The sequence below is a fragment of the Erpetoichthys calabaricus genome, chromosome 6 (genome assembly GCF_900747795.2).
Source record: "Erpetoichthys calabaricus chromosome 6, fErpCal1.3, whole genome shotgun sequence".
Taxonomy (NCBI): Eukaryota; Metazoa; Chordata; class Cladistia; order Polypteriformes; family Polypteridae; genus Erpetoichthys; species Erpetoichthys calabaricus.
The window spans coordinates 107,278,153-107,299,916 of NC_041399.2; the positions used below are offsets into that span (position 1 = coordinate 107,278,153).

The 21,764-nt window shown below is 35.6% G+C and overlaps 1 protein-coding gene across 3 annotated transcripts in view; it reads right to left on the reverse strand.

The window, feature by feature from the left end:
- itprid1 (ITPR interacting domain containing 1) overlaps nt 1-21,764 on the reverse strand; it is a 141,260-nt gene that overhangs the window by 91,431 nt on the left and 28,065 nt on the right. For all 3 annotated transcript variants that reach the window (XM_051929361.1, XM_028803839.2, XM_051929360.1), the window contains exons 2-6: nt 21,017-21,206; nt 10,573-10,615; nt 6,372-6,415; nt 4,887-4,943; nt 2,721-2,772 (exon numbers count right to left, since the gene is read on the reverse strand). In XM_051929361.1, coding sequence (XP_051785321.1) covers nt 2,721-2,772; nt 4,887-4,943; nt 6,372-6,415; nt 10,573-10,615; nt 21,017-21,071 — 251 coding nt within the window. In that variant the 5' untranslated portion in view covers nt 21,072-21,206. The remainder of the gene's footprint in view (nt 1-2,720; nt 2,773-4,886; nt 4,944-6,371; nt 6,416-10,572; nt 10,616-21,016; nt 21,207-21,764) is intronic.

Below are 21,764 nucleotides of genomic sequence, written 5' to 3' on the forward strand. Positions count from 1 at the left end.
AAGAGCAGGAGTGCTTGCAGGGGCCTCATGTCACTCTGGTGAAAGAGGAACGTTTACGCCTGTTTGGGACTCATCTGTGCAAGAACCCACTCATGGTGCTACTTCTGATGTGTGGGTAACAGACTTTCACAGAAGAGAAGGAGTTGAGTCCTGGTTTCCAGAAAAAAATCAGCTTTATTGTTGTTAAAGACAGGAACATTCTGTGCCCTGCAGGAGGCGCACTGACTGCCCATACTGACACAGACTAACACCAGGCACAAGTTTCAGCACACCACATGTTTATTTACTAGGGGAAATGGTTTCCAATTGTTCCCCTCAGCAGCACAGTACATCAACCACCAATATGCACAAGTAAACACAGTACTTTCTTTCTTTCTTCTTCTTTCTCCTTTCTCTTTTTCTGTCTCTTGCTCCACTCCTCCTCCAGCAAGCATCGTCCTCTCCCTCCCTACTCTGGCTCCTCAAGTGAAGTGGGGCAGCTCCTTTAATACTGTACCTGGGACCACTTCAGGTGGCTCATCAACATTATCTGGAAGTACTCCCAGGTGTGAAAGAAACCCAAAGTAGGGCTCTGTAACTCCCCCTGGCAGCCCCCACAGAACCCAAAAAGATTGTGCCAAACTCCAACTCCCATGAAGTCCTGCAGGAATATGATGTGCTGCTTCAACCCAGAGGGGCTCCCATCTAGCTCTCCGGGGGAACCATTGTCCTATGCACATCTGCTCCCCTGGTCCTTCCAGTATATTGGCCTCCCAGCTGGGAAATGGCCCCAGCTGCCCATCACAATTTTCAAAGCTGTCAGTCAAACACACACAGCATACAAACAGTGATGATGATGCTGTGCTGCATTCGCTCCATTCTCAGATCAAAAGAACTGATAGCCTTCCTGAATAAGAGGGGAGACAGAAAGTGAGCTCAAGGCCAAGTCAGTGACCAGTTTTAAAATGCTCCTCTCATCAACCAACAGGCGACTGACACATTATGTGGTAAGCCAGCAAACATGTAGTTGCACCAGCAATGGACAACTAATTCCTGCCTGCATTAATGGAATTTCGGAGCATAGCGCAGTTGGGGTGTTGTAGCGGTCTCAAAAATCTCACAATATTAAATTCTTTATATGGCCTGCTTTCAACATCTGACAGCAAGGGTCTATAATACATTCCTATTGAGCTCCAAAATAGTTAATTAGGCCTTTTCTATATTTTTGAAGCAACTCCTTTGATAACCATCCTCTGAGAGATAACTTTTTTTTACATTATTTTTCATTTTCTTTCAGGACATTATACAAAATCACTGATGAATACACAATATAGCTGAAGCACTTAAAACATTAAAATATAGAAATCATTTACTTGGTCTCCCTTCCCAAGAATGTGTAAAGCACACATCTGTCTCAGCCTCTAATGGCTGGTTCCCCCCCTCAAGGATGTCACTCAATATAGTTCAAGTTATTTGAGATTATAGACATAAACCTTTCAGTGACGTCTCAGCTTATAAATACAGCATTGTTTTTAAAATTATGAATACTTTTTTATAGTCATTGTATATATTATAAAATAAAATAAAATCCTATTAAATATCTGCATATTCGTATAGTCGTGCATGTGTAACAGTTGATCTTTAATAAGGAAAAAATCAATTTTACACAATTTAGTGTACAACAAAAAAAGAAAACATTCTAAAGGGATCTGACTACAGTGGCCTTTGCTCATATTATCGTTTTTTTCTCACTTGGTTTACATCATATTTGTTATGCAAATATTAGTCATCCATTATCAGCAAATGACTTCTATTTATACAAGTGTAGTTTTATGATTACTCACTTTCTCCATGATCATGTGAGCATGTGCTTGCTTTGCCTTTTATGAGGTGTAATAAAATATGTGTGAAGCAGATAGAGCAAAGTGCTGTTTTAATAGTTTCAGCTTACACACAAACACAATAAGATGGAAAAGTGCAAAAAATGTGGTGCTTCCACCCAAAAAGATGCCAAGAAAGCCCAAATATATAAAACTAAGAACATAGCCAAGGGATTAAAAAAAGAAAGACAAAGTGCAAAGTAACCACCAAATCCCTCTAACTTCTGTGAGCCCCTTGTCCTCAGGCCATATGCTGTCCTTCATCATCCAGGAGATGTTCTACTCACCTGCAAACCTTCCAAGGCCTCTTTCTCTGAGCTTGTAAGAGACAATGGCACTTCTTACATAACCTGTCCTGTAACAGTCTGCCAAATCATCCTCTTAGGTTATCTCCTCTTTTTCTTTTAGGGTATTTATTGGGTCCTGCCGTTATTCTTTGCCACCCATTTCTTCCTGAACACCCCTTATACAATGAGCAACCTACCACAATATCGCATGCATACTACATAAAAAGTTACTGAACTTTACAAAATTAAAGAAAAAAATGTGCATAATTTATAATTGAAAATGCCTACTTAGAAATGTGAGGGAGTAATTCTGAAATTATTTGAAAGTAGTGTCAGTGGGACACTGTGGCATAGATTTTGAATGGAATGTCAAGTATTCCAATTAAATACACTGTTTTAAGGAAATAATCAAACTTTTTACACTTAGCAACTTTCATTTGGTAAAATATATTCTGTCACTCCAGCAAACGTACATAAAGGTCTGTACTAGAGTAAGGCAATGATGCATTAATATGGTGATTTAATAACATAGTTTGTTTTACCTCCTTAAAAAAGATTTATTATAGACTCTTACCTTATGTTTTCATTTATGGTTATTTGGATTTCCTCACTGGAGTACACACAGGCTGAAAAAAATATTCAAGACTTTGTGAAGAAATTAGTTTATTATTGGTTCTACTTAAATAATAAAGTAAAATATGCTCACAAATTGTTTTCAATATGTTTCACTTTGAACTAATCAATTAAAATTTCCTGTGTATAATATCTATGTAGTGAATGCATTAAAAAAACAATAAAAGAAACATCTTGATCAGTTTAGTACAAAAATTGAAATAAATAAATTGGGAAAGTGAAGTTGCCTCACAGCTCCAGCATTCTGGGTTCCATTGTTGGTCTAGACACCATCAGAGGACAGTGTGCATTTTGTTTATGTGGTATTGCTGTTACTTGCCATCATCCCAAAGACATATGGGCTAGCATTACTGACAAATCGAAATACGCCCTATATGAATGAACTTGGGCATGTGCATGAGTGTGTCTTGTGACAGACTAATGTACCATTCAAAGTTAGTTCTGAACTTGTCAACATCACTGTTGGGATATGTTCCACCTGCCAGACACCCTGAAATAAATTGAAATGGAATGGGAGCAGACTAAGAAACTATGCTCAGATGTTGATGCTCAGATGTACAATTTATAGGTAAAGAGAAGCTTATCTGTATGAGAAGAATCGATTACCATATTAAAAGCTTAAGCTTTTTAAGCTTAGAAGCTGACACCTGTAAGTAGTAGATATGGGAAAATAGAATATATTGTAGTGCAGCTTATATTGCTGTCATATTTATTCATTTTCAATGAGAATACAGGGACACAGTAGAAAAGTTGTTAACTATAAATTCTGCAGAAGCATTAAGGAAACATTTCTTCACACAGAGAACCATAGACAGATGAAATAAGTTACCACATATTGTGGTAGACAGAAGAACTTCAGGGGCCTTCAAAACTAGACTTGATGTTAGTTTGGAAGAATTAAGAGAATAGGACTGGCAAACTTTGTTGGACTGAATGGCCTGTTCTCATCCAGAATGTTCTAATATTTACAAATAGAAAACTTGATTATTGTTATGCATCTACTTCCATGGTGTTATGTTTGCCTTGTTTTGAAAGTGTCTAAGGTATTCTATTTTTCAGATAAAGAGTTTAAATATTATTGTTTGTGTTTCAAAAAGTACTTATTCTCAAACCTGCTGTCAAGGACAGCACACATATGTAGGTGGGCATCCTGGTCAGGATGGCGAAAGGTTCCTTACTTGATCAGTGGTCCAGCCTTTTGGAGGCACAAGGGAGGAGGGTGAAGATCATCCTGCCTTATCCAGAAGACAGGTAGAAAATGCTAGTGCAGTAGCAGATACACTAGTGTCGCAACAGGGATGGACTGAGGAACAATACCTGACCAGGAGGCCAGTGTGACGGAAGCACAGGAGGAACAACCTGGCAGGGCTACATGATCCTGCGGAACACTAGATGGCAGGCTCCTTGGGCAATGCTAACCTATATGGACACCCGCAAACGTATTCTGGGAACTGTAGTCACATAAAGCAGCTTTTTTTCAGGTACCATGGGTACCACCAGGGGGTGTTACAGGAATCCATGATCCCTACTTTTTAGGCTTCCAATTGTGCTTCCAACAAGTTATGCCCTAGCACTCTGGAGTACTTGGGGGTCCAAGATAAAAGTAGCCACTCAACCTCATCCAGACAAGTTGGGGTGTGGTAGAAAGACAAAGCTCACCTGGGACAAGTGGAGGTGCAAGAAAGAGAGAAAAGGAAGAAGAGAAGGATTAATTTGTATTTGACAGAGGAAAGCCTGTATTAGAAAGATATTCTTAGGATAAATCATTTGTTTGCACCCGAGAATAGTGCCACTGTGGTTGTGTTGGAGGTCTGGGGTGCTGCAACGCCCACTGTTGGTCCCTTCGCTTAAACAATTAAGAGTTTTGGAGGGGCCTGAGCCTATCCTGGTAGCATTGGACACAAGAAAGGAAATAATCCAACACTGTGTAAAAATCCCATTACAGGAGGCACATACCCACATCTGCAACTGCATTAGGCCAATTTTGAATCACCAAGTATGTAAACTTTAATTATAATTAATTAAATTACAATATGATAATGTTAGCAAACATACTTTGAAACTTGTCTACACATTTAAAAAAGCAAAAAAAAAAAAAAACGTGTACCTTCCACTCCCAGCTGTAAATCATCCTCAGTACTACAGAGCCTATTCAAATGTCCACCTAATAAGAGAAAAAAAGTAGAGTATCTCTTTTTAAATGCTGCCACTTGGAATAAAAAGTTAGAACTGTTGTGTAGTGTGAAAAGTTACACTCATTTCTATTTATAACTGGCTGTCCCCCGCGGCTCCACCCGCATAGTAGTGAAACAGGACAAACTTTAAAAATCAATAAAAAAATAGCTGAACTTTAAAGTTCTTGCCTGTTCTGCCCCTAGTGGCAAAGACCAGCCCATGTATGATTCTGAATACTAAACCTTGGCTTCACCCACAGGGGAATCAATACAAGGGACTTTTGAACATTTCACATGAATCTTATGATTCAAGGTGAATTGGAAACAAATTCCAGAGAAAGAAAGAGTGAGAGAGAAAAAATAAAGCAAGAGGAAGAGTACACATGTGGAACCTGGAATATTGAACTGGAAATTCACTAAACTACCAGTGAGCCCTTTACCACTGTGGCAAACTTGTCCCTTGCTGTTCCATCCACCTTCTTCTCACTATTCTGCTTCAGATTATAGCACATATTTTAATGTTAGCAAAAGTAAGAACATGGCTGATGTGAGAGGAAAAAAAAAACATGGCTTTCTGAGGTTTGGTTAACAAAAGTCCCTTTTATTTTATTTGCACATTCATTTGTTTTCTTCTCTCTCTCTCTCTGTAGTCCTAATTTTAAACTGACTCTTTAGATTAAGATATAAGGCAGTGAGGCAGCAGTAACTAATTACTACACCACAGAAACACACACACACAAACATAAATATATGAAATGAAAAGGTGTACAATGGCTTTGTCATAATAATAAATTCTAACAAATCTCAAAAATTAAGCATTAAATACAGTCAATTATAAATTAATAATAAAGTATATCTGTTTTGTCAGAAGAGGGAAGTGTTCAACTGAATTTTTGTCTGTAAAAATTTTTTATATTTTTGTAACATAATAATAATAATACTCTTCTTCTTCTTCTTTCGGCTGGTCCCATTAGGGGTTGCTACAACGGATCATCTAATAATAATAATAATAATAATAATAATACATTTTATTTATATAGTTTCTTTCCAATGCTCAAAGCAAAACTAAGAAACAAGTATTTAAAGTGCATCCTCCATTAGTTCTAATCCTACAAAATGACAAGTAAAATAGGTTTCAGAAGTTAACAGATAACTTGCATATAATAAAGATTGGGAAAACATTTTTCTGTACATGCTCATTATTTTTTTCTTTCTACTGAAATAAAGCAATGGTATTACAAATAAAATTATATTTCAGAATTCTAAAATAACTTACCAGACTCTTTTACTGAATTGTATTATCAACACTTGACCTTCAAAAGTTCTTTGGTTGAAAGAAATTATTGCTTATCCAAGATAGCCTATTAAAATTGAGTCTGTTTGATGTTACAGAAAATCATGCTTTGATGCCGCCTTACCTGTTTGGTCTGAGTTCTGAAGCGTGTCGTTATTTGCATCTCTCCTGTAAACAGAAGTCAAGGTCAGATGTATGGGCTGAACTAGTAAACCAAAGCAGATGCATTAGGTTTACAATGTTTTACTCTATTTGAATAATTACTAAAGCATTAACTAATAAATAAAGATGTCACTTTATCTTGGAAAAAATGAACTATTACCACATATAATTTATCTAAAATTGTTTATGCACAGTGGGTGTCTCAAAGATCCAGTGAAATGGGTTAGAATCTTATGTACAATTTTTGCCTGTCTGTGAGTGTTTTACTCTGAGTAATCTACTTTTTACCTCAAAGATTTGCTGGAAGGCATGACTGAGAATTCCAAATTGGACCTGTGTGGGTGTGTGCACAAGTGGGTTATGTAATGGACTGATGCCCTGACCAAGGCTGTTTCTGACCTTGTGCTCATTTTTTACTGGGATAAGCTCTGGTTCAGTGATCCTGCATTGAATTAAGAGGTCTGAGAATGTTGTTACGTTATGTTATGCACTGTACAGGTTGCAGTTATCTTTTTTCTCCAAAAAAGCAGAAAAACCAAATGACTTCTGCAGAACATGAATCTTGTAAGTCCTGGTAGCTAAAAGTAACTGCAAACTGAACAGTGGTGTAGCTAGGGGCGGGCGGAGGGGGCGGTTCGCCCTGGCGGCACATTTTTCGGGGCAGCATTATTGGCCAAAAGGCACAGTACAATTCGTGTGTAAGCAGCAGGGTTTGGAAAAATATCACTCCATGAATGAAAAAAGTAAAATTCTCTGATTTTTATCTACAAATGCTTCAAAAATAATTTTCAGACTGTCCTTCTGTGACGGCATCAGAAACAGCAGTTGAAATTTATGAGGCAGTAACAAAAATAAACATGAACATTACACTGATAAAAATTTCTAGGAAGATAAACAACTAATTTACAATTTTGAATTTCGTTTCATTATCAATCCGAATGCGTAATTATATTAAACTAATAATCAGAACATGGCTTATCAGTGCGTCTATACTATATTCTTGTCTAGTTAATGCCTATAAATAATTATGTGAAAAAGTATTGCTGTTTCTCTATATATGAATACATCTATGCACAATATATCTTAATTTTTCTCTATATGTCATTTTAATTTTCTAGTTAAATAGGTTAACATATTCAGATATGTTGGATGGCGGCAAATTGAAGCACCGCCCCGAGCGGCACGAATTCTAGCTGCGCCACTGGAATACAGTAAATGAATGCAGAGGCTAAAGAACAGCTGTGAATTCTTCTTTGAAGCTAATAATTCCTAAAAAAATCCTAAATATTTTTAAAGATGAATATACAATTAATAAATGGAAATAAAGTATCCTCAATTCTGTCTGCATGCATTTTTGTTTAAATTCAGAACAAAGCAAGTGTTTCCTACACATCCTTTTCTAGTTGCACAGCTATTTATCAACATGTCACAAATCTTTTGATCTTTAAAATTAGTCTTACAGCATATTATACATGCTATATTGCATGTTTTATTTTTTTAAAATAAAACTTGCACAGGTTATTAAAACCAATTGTTTTAAAAATGTTTTAGAATATCTTTAGGAACTGACTTTATCTGAACAAAAGTAAATGTTTTTGTAAAAAACACAATTAGATTCAGGATTTGAAATGTAATTAGTGGTAATGAATGGGACATCCATCCATCCATTATCCAACCCGCTATATCCTAACTACAAGGTCATGGGGGTCTGCTGGAGCCAATCCCAGCCAACACAGGGTGCAAGGCAGGAAACAAACCCCAGGCAGTGTGCCAGCCCACCGCAGGGCATACACACACACAAAGCACACACTAGGGACAATTTAGGATCGCCAATTCACCTAACCTGCATGTCTTTGGACTGTGGGAGGAAACAGGAGCACACGGAGGAAACTCATGCAGACACGGGGAGAACATGCAAACTCCAGGCAGGGAGGACCCGGGAAACGAACTCAGGTCTCCTTACTGCAAGGCAGCAGCGCTACCACTGTGCCACCATGCCACCCCACGAATGGGACAACAACAGTCAAATACTTATTAAGTTTAAAAAGCTTAAATATAATCTTAGATGCTTGAACCCTAGTCTGATTATTATTCAAACAGCTAAGTATAAAAGAAGTGGTAAGGTGTCATTTTGCTGTTATGCACCAAAATCTGGAATACTTTACTAATAGAAATTTGCCAGGCTAATACTTTGGAACATTAAAAAAACACCTAAAAACCCACTTTTAATATATATAGAAATCTGTGAAATATATACTTAATGGATTTCCATTCACTATTATCCTCTTCTTTTCTCTGTTTTCTTTTCTGGTTTAAAACATCACCACTGTCTGATCAAAGTGCTGTGCAGCCATCTGTGATGGTGGAATCAATGTGGATAGTCCAATTCTCGACAAGGCCCACTGTATTAAATCTTCTAGGATGAAGATTAAAAACAATGGGAATACTTAAGCATATTTATGCTAGATGGAATGTCTAGTGGGGACTAGGGAGTCCTTTGCCCTTGGAACCCATGCAGATTTTGTTTACATCATGCCCCTGGAATTTAAAAAAAAATTACCATAGTACTGGATGTATCATTACAATCATGAGAGACTTAAAAATGAATCCATAATTAAGGACTCTACTTTATCTATTAGTTGTATATCTGCATCATTTAAGCACATATTGATTTATTCCTATTTACTATTTTTGGTATTTCACTTATTCATATACTTAATTATTTATAACTTGCTGTTTTTCTTCGTCTGTTGTTTTTAAACTGTAGTTTTCAATGTCTTGCAAAGCACGTTGAGCTACATGCCTTGCATGAAAGTTTGCTATAGAAATACATGTGGTTCCTTTTGCTACTGTTATAAGGATTAATTATCCAGTCTTCTTACATGGTAGAAAGTTTTATTGCAATTACTCTTAAAGATGTGTCCAAGCAAGAATTATTTTGCTTATTTATAATGTTAAAGGAGTAAGGTTTTCTGTATGGAATCAAGTCACGCAAGCTAAACTTGTACAATTTGTAGACAATAAAACATTATCTATCTATCTACCTATCTATCCATCCATCTATCTATCTAAAACTTTTGTCTACTGCACTGCTCATCACTCTTCCTTAATAGTACCATTTTAGAATACTAATGTAAAAAATATTTGTCCAGTTAATCAAGCAGTTCATGAGTTACCCAGTGTCATAAAGTGGTTTTGTTATTTATTTTTTACAAGGGTTTGTCATGTTTTGCATGGATCTTTTGGATCCATTTTTTTAAGTACAACAAATCTGAATTTGCTAATAAATTTTCAATCCATTATGTATTTAAAATGCTGAAAAATTGTTTTGCTCCGTCATTGACGCCATGTTGTTTCTTCCAGCCATTTTGTGAGTGCCATTATTAAAATGCAACTGCTGATTTCCAGGGGCTTGACCTTAGAGGTTGTGACATCATTCGGGTGACAGGTTAAAAAGTCAGATCTGAAATTAATTTCCTATCCAAGCTTTGTTAGATAAAAATTTTTAGTGTGTCTCTGTTAAAAAATTTTTTTTATGATTACTGATCATTTGGCAGTGAAATGTTGTTTATGATTCTCAATTTATGTTTTAGTTTTGATGACAGTACCTTTATTTTCCTGGTTAAGACTTTGCCTTATGTTTTTAAAGACATTTTTTCTCCTGATCCAACACCTTCCTAAACTGCTAGTTCTCCACCTCTAGCAGAATATCCAGCAGGTTATTTGTCTGTTAAACTCTTGCTGAAATGACCAAACTATTTAATCCAACTATACCAACAATTACAATGTTAGTTTTGTTTCCCCCTTTTGAAACCAACATATGTGAAAGTAAAGTTAAAAACATCATGTTTAACATTAACAAATGTGCACAATATTTTTTATAATCTTTTTTAGCAAGTCAGAATCAAAAGAATAATATTCAGTCTATAATCAATGTGTATGATGATAAATAGTGTACTTTTCGAGCCAAAACAATGTAGCCTCTCGGGTACTCCTTGATCCTAAAATTGAAGTAAATGGGTCAAAAAAATGGATGACATGATCCCTAATACTAAAAACAGATGGCTGCACTGATACCTAAAATTAATAATATTAACTGAAGGTTAAAGTTGCTTAATTAATTGTATCTACAAAGGGTTTAAAAAAATCTAATTTACACGTACCCTGAAAGTATCCACTTTTGGATGTTCTCCTCTGTGTAACCTCCTGAAACAAAGATGAATAAAATAATTTTGGGAGTCATAATAAGTTATACTATGCAACTGTAGAATGAAATGATTAAAAATCTTCAGAAATATTAATCTATGACTAAAAATATTATATAATGATAGAAATGAAAAATATGAATTAATGTAAATTTAAGATGCTTAAATCAAATGAATTAAAGGAGATACTCCAAGAAGATAAATTCACTTTGGATAAATAGTAGAAAATAAACTTAGGACAATTGATTTATCTTTTTAGACTCATCAAGCGGTTCAAAAATATTATTCAAATGTTATTTCAGCATCATTTATACTTATTCACCAGTATCACCACAAAAAAACAAAACAGAATTAAGTATTTAGATCTTGATTCTTGTAACAGTCTTACTAAAATACATTAAAGTTTGATTATTAAGGGAAATGTAGCCTGTCTATGTCATTTGTTTAACTGTAATTAAAGGAGCTCCCAACACACAGTAATTGTGCAGTCATGTGAAAATGTAAGATCCTTTTGTATATCAGATGGGACTGTGTAGAGTGCTGTAGAGTAAACCCCATGTCTACATCAGTTACCATTGCAGACAAGTTTAGGATGAGGAAGGGTAGGTTAATACAAAACCAACAATAATCACAATGGAGGGAATAATGGAAGGATTGGGAAATATAAGACAAAGTAGCTTTAACAATAATACTGTATCTACTGGACCTATCTATAAATATCTGGCCTTGCTGTCGGAGTTTGTTAACACATTTCCCCAGCACTGCTAATGTTACTAGCCTCCTCTTCGGCCTCACCAGGTAAGCTCGTGACACCGCTGTACTTCTGTCAGTTACTCCCAACTGCCGTATACCGCCCTCTAATTCTGTGCTTCTACTCATATAGGACGTAACTAAGAATCAACATGCTCTTGCCAAATACTACAAATTAGGTAAATTTAACCCAAGGTAACAAACAGCACCAAACAAGACAGTATTTTTTTGCTATTTTGCAAGCCTTGTGTGAGCTGATGAGAATTACATGATTGTTAGTTATGTCCTATGTCATGCATGTGCATGTATGGATCACCCTCGGGGCTCCTCTAAGGTATTTGGTACCACCCCTAGACAATGAGAGGCACTGGAGCTAATCATGTCCTCTCCTATTCCCTCCACAGCACCGAAAAGATGCCCAGTGAGGTCACCTGACTCCGCCTTTTCCGGTCTCCTGCCTATAAATCATAGGGTCGACGGAAAGAGGCTTTAATCTGTGAGTAGAGCACACCACAGGACGGAGCTCCTTCATACCTCACGTTTCCAGAATGAATCCTGAACTTGAAGCCCATATTTGGCTATCCTGATTTTTTTACGTTCATGTTCACCTCCTCCCACACCTTAGAGTTCTTGTACCTTAGTTTAAGTTTATTTGAAGTAAACAGGGACAACCAGCCTGTGCCCACTGCTTTCTGGGATAGGTTTCAGCTGCCATGTGCTCTGGTAAGTTTTGAAGATGGATGGATCAACAAATGCTACAATACATCCTGCCCAAAGCAAATCTCACTCTTTTATGTCACCTATCCTTAAAACAGACAGATAAATATTCCATGCAATTTCAATTACAGATTAGTTTACTGTTTCAGATTTAGCTTGAGAGAGCTTATTGAAGGGAGACTTACTTCCCATTGTAAATGTATATTATGAACAATTGACCATACTTGACATGGGATGTGATTTAAATATGGATTAGCGCAGTTGAGACTAAAAATGCAATTTTCTTTACAATTAGTCTGCCCCCACCTCCCAGTCAAAATATAATACTCCACCCATGACCCTCAACTAAATATAAGATCTTTGATCCCTAAGTAGTACTGATGAGGCATTAGATCACTTCTTTAGGTTCCACAGTTTTTGTGAGTGCTCATATAATGATTAATCTGGTTTTGATTTCTTGCTGTTGTCTTTGCCTTTTAATATTGGATTTTGGACTTGGTTTTGTTCTTTGAATTTCTTCTTTTAAGCAACTTATTTTTACTTTTTGACCAGTTTGATATTTTTGCTCTTGCTTTGTTTTGTTACTAATAAACTCTCTAATTCCTTAACTATTCAGAAATATTTCTTTGGTTTTGGTCCAGGGTGTTCCCCTTTCCCTCTTTAGAATTTATAAGCTTTGGTCCCTTTTTGGATGTGTAGGTTACAAACACAAAACATAACATTCTCAAACCTATTTAACATAAGGTAGGTAGGGCCTATCTTGTCAACATTGGGCACAAGGCAGGACAGAATCCACTCATGCACACTCACACGATTTAGAATCAACAATTAACACAAACGTATTTGGGAATATGGAGGGAAAACTCGTGGAGATTTGGAAAAGATGTATAAACTCTACACAGACAATGGTAATGCATGGAATTCAATTCAGGAAGCTGGACACATAAAGTAACAGAGCTAACCAGGGCATCATGTATTACCCATTATATAGTTTTTGTAAAAATAAGTATTCAGTGGAGAGTACAATTCTACATGAATGGACTGTGTAAGAAGCGTAGATTCTGAAGCAAGGACAGCATTTGAAATATGTTTTCTCCATTGCACTAGTTTGTGTATCATCCGTTATAATAGCGGGGAAATTTTTTACAACAGTTGCTCCTGAACACATTTCATTTGTTCTTTCTCAATTGGTACCAGGCATGAAGACATGTGAAATACTGTACTTGCACAAAGCCTAGAACATCTACCACTTTGTGGCTATTTGAAATATCCTAGCTTAATAAACTGCTCACTTAGCATTGCACTTCTGTCACTTTTTATTTCAATCATGTCCTATCTTTGATTAAAAACTGATTAAATCGAGTGAAAGATGTGATGCCAAATGCAACACTTATCTCATTGCACTTTTGGCTCACTTATTTTGTGTTCTGACCTGCTCCTATACTGCAAACCTCTCCTTTTTCTCTGTAACATCCATGTTTGAAGAAATAAGAAAAATTTAAGATTCCTCTTACGTCATATAAGACCCTCCTAACCTGTTGCCCCAGTAGCAATTTATTCATGTCTTGGTGGTTCACTGACTTCATTTACAAAAGACTAGTTGAATTCAGACTCCATTCAACAGCAGCATGTGTTCCTTTATCTGTGGGTCTTGCAAACTCTTGAATCTGTAAATTTTCCTGTTGTCATCTCCTTTCCCAAAGTTTATTTGTTAATCTGTAAATTTACTTACTGTAGATAATGCTCAATTTGACTACTGCTTCACAGCTGTTAAACCACACATCACAACAGCAATTATTGAAAGGCGATTAAACAAAAACCTACCAGCTAGCTGGGATTTACCCATTTCAACACTGACAGAGTAAAAAAAAATATATATTTTTGAAAGGTGGAGCAGATACATGTTTTTTATAAAGCCACAGGATTAATTCAAATTACTATGGGAAAATCCCAAAGGATCAGCTCGGTTGGTCATCCAATGTCTTCACGTGTTTTAAAAACTACCATTCTTCTTGGCATTCTGAAATTGTCTCTGTTGGTTTATCATTTGGTTGCTTCTAGAATGATTCCCCTTTGCCTTTGGTTTCTTTGGAAAATGGCATCATATTACATTCAATAAGCATTTATTCTGCTGTTTACATTTGGGAATGACAATTATGTAGAGTTTTAAGGAGTGTGAAATCCAGGGTGGTGCAGTTACTCTCTGTGTGAATGTTGCATGTTGCCCCTATATCTCTAGGTATTTCTGTGTTTTGCACATCATGAAGGCCACTTTTAGCTCATTGGAAACTCTATGTGTAATATGTGAATATTGGCCTGATTCTCTGCGTGAATGTTCTCTGTGGTGGATTGTCTTTCTATTCTGGACTTGCACTTGCTTTTTGCTTGATGATGATTAGACAGAATTTCACTCATGTGAATAAAAAGTACTGATTTGTATAAGAGAGATGGAAGGATGGATTTATGCTTAGATAATACATTTTCTTATGCACAGGGCATTTTTCCTTATGATCATTCCTGATTTTTTTTCCTGTCATCTCTGTGCTTTCGTATGCTTCATCATAGCTTCCATGGGATAAATTATACTTCTTGCAGGTTTGCAATTTGGCATATTTTCCAAATTTTGCTGCTGGCTTCTTGGTACATGTTTACTAAATGGCCCTTTTAATATGCTTACAGATATTTGCAGCTCATTGCTTGATGATGTTGCCAATTTTGCTTATATCCTTGTCCTTGTTTAGTGGTAGTTATTTAAAATGATTGATGCAGTTTATTTGTTCCCTCCTGTAATAATTATGACAGTAAAACAGCAAAAATAGTTGAGGACATCAAAGCAGCCCACAGAAAACAGGCCAGAAACCTATCTGGCTTGCCTAAAACTAGGAAAATGGGAGGCTTTAGGCCTGTCTAGACCTCAAAATGGTAACCAGGTTTTTAAAGTTCAAAATACAAAAATCAGTCTCAAATATCTTAAACTATGTCTCACAAGAGGGAGTACCGTGATACTGCAGTTTGAACAGAAACACATCTTCATAAAAGAGGATTTATTAGCAAAAATTACAAAATAGCAAAATACTCAAATTATGAAAAATGAGGCAAACAGGTATTGCCTAAAAGACATTGCTCAGGAAGCAAGTCCCAGTACAAAAACCAGAAAACTGAATCCTTAAAACAAGTCACAGAAAGCAGTAAACACAAAGAAGCAAATAATGAAAACAAGACACAGAGCCACAAAGGGCATTCAATGGACGACGAGGGATTGCATTACCCATAAGCCTTTACACGACCAAGGGCAGTCCCTCAACAGTGATGGACAAGTGGCTCCGCCTCCTGAGGAACTACCCACAAAACACAGGGAATATTGAGGTGTTTAAAGAAACAGTACATACATATTTTTAAACACAATAAAAATAATAATACATTCAATTAATTTATAAATGAATAGAACAATATTAACAGCAGTTATACTAAACTAAATAATTCAAACTAAAGATTGAATGAAAAAGACAAACAAAAAGAACATAAGCATAAGCCAGGAAAGGAACCCTGGCCAAAACACCTCCGACAATATATCTACTAAATTTATAAAAAGTAGTTTATGAGAAATTGCTTTAACTTTTGTTTTTTATATAAGAATACCAACTTTATTCATAAGTGAAGCTTCATTTTAGATTTTGGAGGGTGGTGTCTATGTGAAGAAATATTGTTTGTTCGTCTTATTTGGTTAGCAACTTTTAGAGTTTGAGGTGGCCAGGTCCCTTAACCCAGGTTCATGATAAGATACGCCCTTGATGTTGTTTAACTAAGATAAAGATATTCTTAAGACTCAGGTATTAACTGTTTAATCTCAGATATGTCCCAGACAATGTCCTCTCACTTTTTTAATGAGTGTAGCAAAAATCATACTGAAAGATACAAGCTTATTTAGGTTAAAATTTAATCTTGAGTTCATAAAACAGGTAGTTGACAATAATATTTGTATCATTTTCTGTACTTTGTAGAAGTGTCCAGCTTCTCAAAAATAAAATGTGCACAAGCCTTAACACATTATTTTTTAGTTATGTACTAAACATTCTGTTTATGGGTGTTTTTTTTTATCAAACTTCAGGTCTTTCAGGAAAGCTACAACAAATACATCTCCCAAATAAAAGACTCCTGACCACATGAGAGAGCCATGCTAATTTTCAAGGATTTAAAAATTAAAAGTCTCACCATAGAAAGCCTACTCATCTCAGCACCAATTAGGTGCATGTCTTTCACCAAAAGTAATAATTTTCTGTATTCAGGATCACCTCCTTGATATATATTATAATACAATGCTAGATAGCTGGTCTTTTTAAATATTAAGACTAACAGATCCACACAGAACCACTATTAAACACAAGAACATAACTGCTGTAGTGCAAAACAGGTTCAGTACTATGACAAATATTCTGATACATGAAAAGCTATCCTAAACCAGATCCAAACAAAAATATGTCAAAACTGTCAAAATCACATCAGTTGACTTTGTTCTTCCAACACAAGGATTGCCCATCCATTAGCGTATGATATTTTCATGGATAACCTCACCAACCAACCAATTTCTGCACAAGAGCCACCACTGAAGACAGAGGAAATGACCAGAGGAAATGAAAGTGGATCAGGTGTTCATAGAGATAAAGAAGAACAGAAAATCACAGTTTAAACTGAGAAGGATGAAGCTTGAATCCCATAAAATGTCAGACTAGGCCAACTGATAATTTACTGTGCAACAAAATATTATTTATTTGCTCTCAAGAGGAAGTAAACTGCTGATATAGCTTATTAAGACATAAAACATAAAATGCACTCCTAATTTAACTACCCCAAGAACATCAACTCAGCACTCAGTACATGTGATATGATTATGCAAATTATGTAGATTATGTTTTAAAAAGGAGCACAAACTGCATAAGTTAAATAGATTTTCTAACATCTCTATCTAATTCAAAGTTGCAAGCACCCCAACAAAGAAGGCAAAAAGGTAGGAAATAGGAGAAGAAAAACATTACAACGATGACATTTAGTTCTCTAACAGAAATCAGAAAATCTGACAGTTGTGCAGATTTAGTACATTACTTTTAAATTCAAAAAATAACTGTGTGCGACACTATATATAAAGGCAGACATTAAATGGAAATAGCCCCTTGTGAACTACATCAAGTAAGAGCATAATGATCATTATAGCTATGTCACAATGGCCAATTCTGGACATAGTGAGAAATTATAAGTAAAACAAGATAATAAAAGGTCAAAATATAAGTTATAAATGGTACTAAAACAGTATAAAAGCATGTTTGAGCACTTGTAAAACCTGAAAAAAGTGAGCACCCTTAGTAAATAGCCATACAGAAGTACATCTGAAACTAGGCCATCCAGTATTACTGGGTGTGTCCTTGTCAACTAATCCAAAGTCTGTATGTGCTGAATGAAATTAAAATTCATTAACTTTCCTATGAAATCAATAAAACGTATTGGTACTAAAGACACTAAATGCTAATAATAAACTTCCTCTAAATTTAAATGTCTAATTGTGCTTGTGTTAGCTGAACAGAGTTTAAAAGAAGGAAAGGGAGTGGATCAGGAAAACAACCTATGTAGTTGTAACTGATTTTTAAAGTTGTAATATAAAGTTTGAAAAACAACAACACATATAGGAAATTAGAAAAAATAAAAGATACTAGTAAAAGTAGTAGATGCATAGGGGTTCACAGGACCCTAGGAGACAGTTGGACGAGTATCATGGGAAATACTTACCTTTTCTCTTTTTCCCTCCTAAAGTCTTTCATTATTATTTTCTCTTACTCAACATACACTTGTAAAGGTTTGCTCCAAAACAATGCTAGTTGGCTACACTTCACCACATAACATGTGTGTTGAGGATCGTCCATCACTGATTGCCATATTCATTTTTCCTCATAAATGAGCTAAATGCCACAAACTATAGGCAAACTCCAAGTATGTAAAATAATAAGCTGGTTATTATTAGACACAAGAGAGATATGACAAACAATAATTACAAAATATGCTCTGTAACCCCCCCTTCTCTCTCAAATATGTGAATTCCCATAATACTATTGTTATATGCATCAAATAAATATTATGTATTTCACTCAATATCTACATTAAATAATGTTAAAAAATTTTTAGTTGAAAAACTATCCCTCTCCACTGAAGATCAGCACCCACTACATCCTTTGTCTCATGAAACACTGATTTCTCCAGTTTAAAAAATGAAGTAGAATATTAAAAAAGAGCAGTTACACAAGACAAAGTAAACTGGAAAAGTGTCACCCAGATCAGAAAGGCTCCCCTACTAGTGTACTTTCGTGTTGTTACTACTGGCTTGTCACTGACAGAGAAAATAGACATTCATCTCAAAAGACCACAGTGCTTTGATTGAAGTTATATGTTTCCTGGTGATTCCTTCAGTTGGTGTAATCCCTGCTTATTGCTAGCAAAGGAAACACTATTTTTCTTTCCCATCTCTCCTTCTTTCATGTTTCTGAATTATCCTCTTGACTCCCTTACATGCATTCTCCATCATGTTACCATGACAACCGCAGACTCAGACTCTTACATCTGGGAACTCACTTCCACCTCTAAGGTGTGTCAGTACAAGTTGGTTACCCTGAGCCTCATACAAACAGATACCTTTTCTCAGCTGTTAAACTCAGAGACAACAAATAAATGTTGACACAGTGAATCAGAATTATAACAATGCAACAGTGTTACATGCTGGTACTGTGAAATAGAAGATCTCACAGTGATATTTCCAGAGCTGTTAAAAAAAAGTTCCTCTGATCTCTACTGAAGACAGCAATGATATCAGCATGGCTGCCTTTTCTGAAGACTTAAAGAAAAGTATGATGGAATAATATGCAGCTATCAAAAACCGTTTTCAAGAGGATCTTGTCATAATTCCCCTTAATGTTATGGTGAATTAGAAGATAGTCAAAGAAGAAATAATGGTTGCATCGCTGAAATTAAGGAAGATTAAAACCTTTTTTTTTTTTAAGAATAACTGCTGCCAGTCTACCTTTGAAGGCCAATGGATTTCTATCCTACCTCAAACAGTAGACATTTGTACCTAATACCTCTAGCAACATGTTTCCAGATCACAAAACAGTTCTTCAGTACAGCATTCTATGAAGGTCATTGAACATTTTTTTTCCTGGATCTTGTGTCCTTTGACAGCATTAGCAAAAAAAAAAGCTATAAATCCTATTTTGAAAAAAAAACAACAAAGCCCTCCCTCCACTATGATTTTTATGACAATCTAGTGACTAGCTGATTATTTATCTCAATACTGATTTGCTGTCTTTTAAGAAAGTCTTTCTTACCTACTCTGAGTTGTTACTTGGACACAAATTATAATTTTGCTCTTTTAATTTAGGATCATTATCTGTAATTTAATTCTTCATCTTCCTATTTTCTCCTGATTTTATTTTCCTTCTAATTGGGGCAGGTGTCTTTCTACACTTCTGCATCGTTGATCAACTAGACATACTAAACTCCCTCTGTACCGAGATTGTTACAGTCTTTTGTTATTACTCTCTTAAAATCCCAAAATCTAGTGCTATGTTATTAGAGTAAGATTGCATTTTTCAGGATGAATTATTTCTATAGACATAGGCTTCGTCAATCAAACTGCATATACAGTACATTGTTTGCTGTCAAAGTGTCTATCCGTGACTTTTCTATTTCTAATAGAAGTAGTCTGGCAGTTTCAAAACAACAGCAATAGCAGAACTTGAATGATTTCTTTCATTTCAGAACAGTGTGTTTGTCCTCGTTTCGTAGACCCCAATCATGAACCCTTGATAATGTGAAAGAAGTTGGAATTTCATGCAAACATCTCAGCTTGAAATACTACACATTAGGAATTACTACTGTGGGTGTAGAGAAAAACTAGCTGTGTATCTACAGAGACTTGAGTGTTTTGCATCCATACCCAGTATTACAAATACATCTAGCCTCATTAGTAATACACCCAGTGAAATAAAAAATTGTTTTGTGGAATTCTCTGATTTAATCCATGATAATTCACACTCCCTTCTCTCTGATATTAACTCTTACTTTGAAGATGTGATCCCCTCTTAGACTCTGCTCTTTCACTGCCAGGTCTCAAAGGAGCTTTACATTCAATAGATACTGTAAATGAAAGTTGCCAGGACATCTTTCAATCTTGACAAAGCCTTTAATATCTTTCTAGAAGCAGCTATCCAAGTGTTTTTTTCATGATGAAAATTGTCATCTTTTCAACTAATTTAAATGACTCAATTTTTTCAGCTCTGATTACTCTTTCACCTAAGCAATGTATTTCTCACCTCTCCAAAATGTTACAGAGGTGTCAGACAAGGATGTCCAGTATCTCCTCTATTAGTTAATCTGTTGAGTCCATAGACAATCTTAAGCAGAAAAAAACTCAATATCCACCATAAAAAGAATTCTACAAATGATGCTCCTTAAAATGTATCACAATGCAGTCAATGACCTGCTTTTGTTTGACTATTGCCCCTTCTAGTATTAATCCATGTAACATACTCTTGGTCACTAATTTATTTCTTTAGCAAACTTTTCTTTACTCCCAAACTATTCTGTACAGATAGTACCTTTGATTGCTCCAAAAATGTGGAAATACCATACATTTAATGCATCTGTGGATGTTTGTCACTGATCCATACTTGTAGAACCAACATTTGAATTTTTCTGTGCCAGTGGAGCATTAAAATTAACCACAGTATAAGTTTCAAACTTCCCTTTAAAGTTTGAATGAAGTGGATTAAAACATTGCAAAATTTTTGGGCAACTCTTGTATAATTGTAAGTGTTTAAACACTTAGAAATAGTGGGAGTGAATTTTGGCAGTAACATTTCTTCTGGTGGCATTAGTTCCGTCTATAACCACTTACGTGTCATGTCATTAACTGAAGGATGTGTGTGTTGTTGGTCATCTGTCTCATTCATTTCTTCATCCAAAGCAATCAGTTAGCCCTTGGCTGAAACTAAGCTGGCTCCGTAGATAATGTTAAAGCAATCTGTTCCAGGAGACTCAGGAAGGGGTATCTCTTTTTTCCATCAACTTGTGTCAGTAAGGTTCATCTGTAAAACATTTTTTATTTCATTATTTTTCTACTTTAAAATAATGTCTTTATTACACACACAGTAGGCACTCTGCCTTCTTATTTAAATTCTATATACAAGATATCAAGGTTAAATTTGCAGTTCAGGAATATAGCCACATTATTAAGATACTAGCTACATTAGTATTATTATTATTTATTTACAAAGAAAAACATATTCATATTTAGTGAAGAGTGCTGCTCAGCCGTCAAAGGATAACCAAAGGTAAGAGTTTATACCATGAACACGCAAACATTATGCAAACATCTCAGCTTGAAATACTACACATGAGGAATTACTATTGTGGGTGTAGAGAAAAACTATAGCTGTGTATCTACAGGGACTTGAGTGTTTTGCATCCATGCCCATTATTACAAATATATCTAGCCTCATTAGTAATACACCCAGTGAAATAAATAATTGCTTTGTGGAATTCTCTGATTTATTCCCTGATAATTCACACTCTCTTCTCTCTGATATTAACTCTTACTTTGAAGATGTGATCCTCTACAGACTGGGAGAAGAAGAATCATCCTT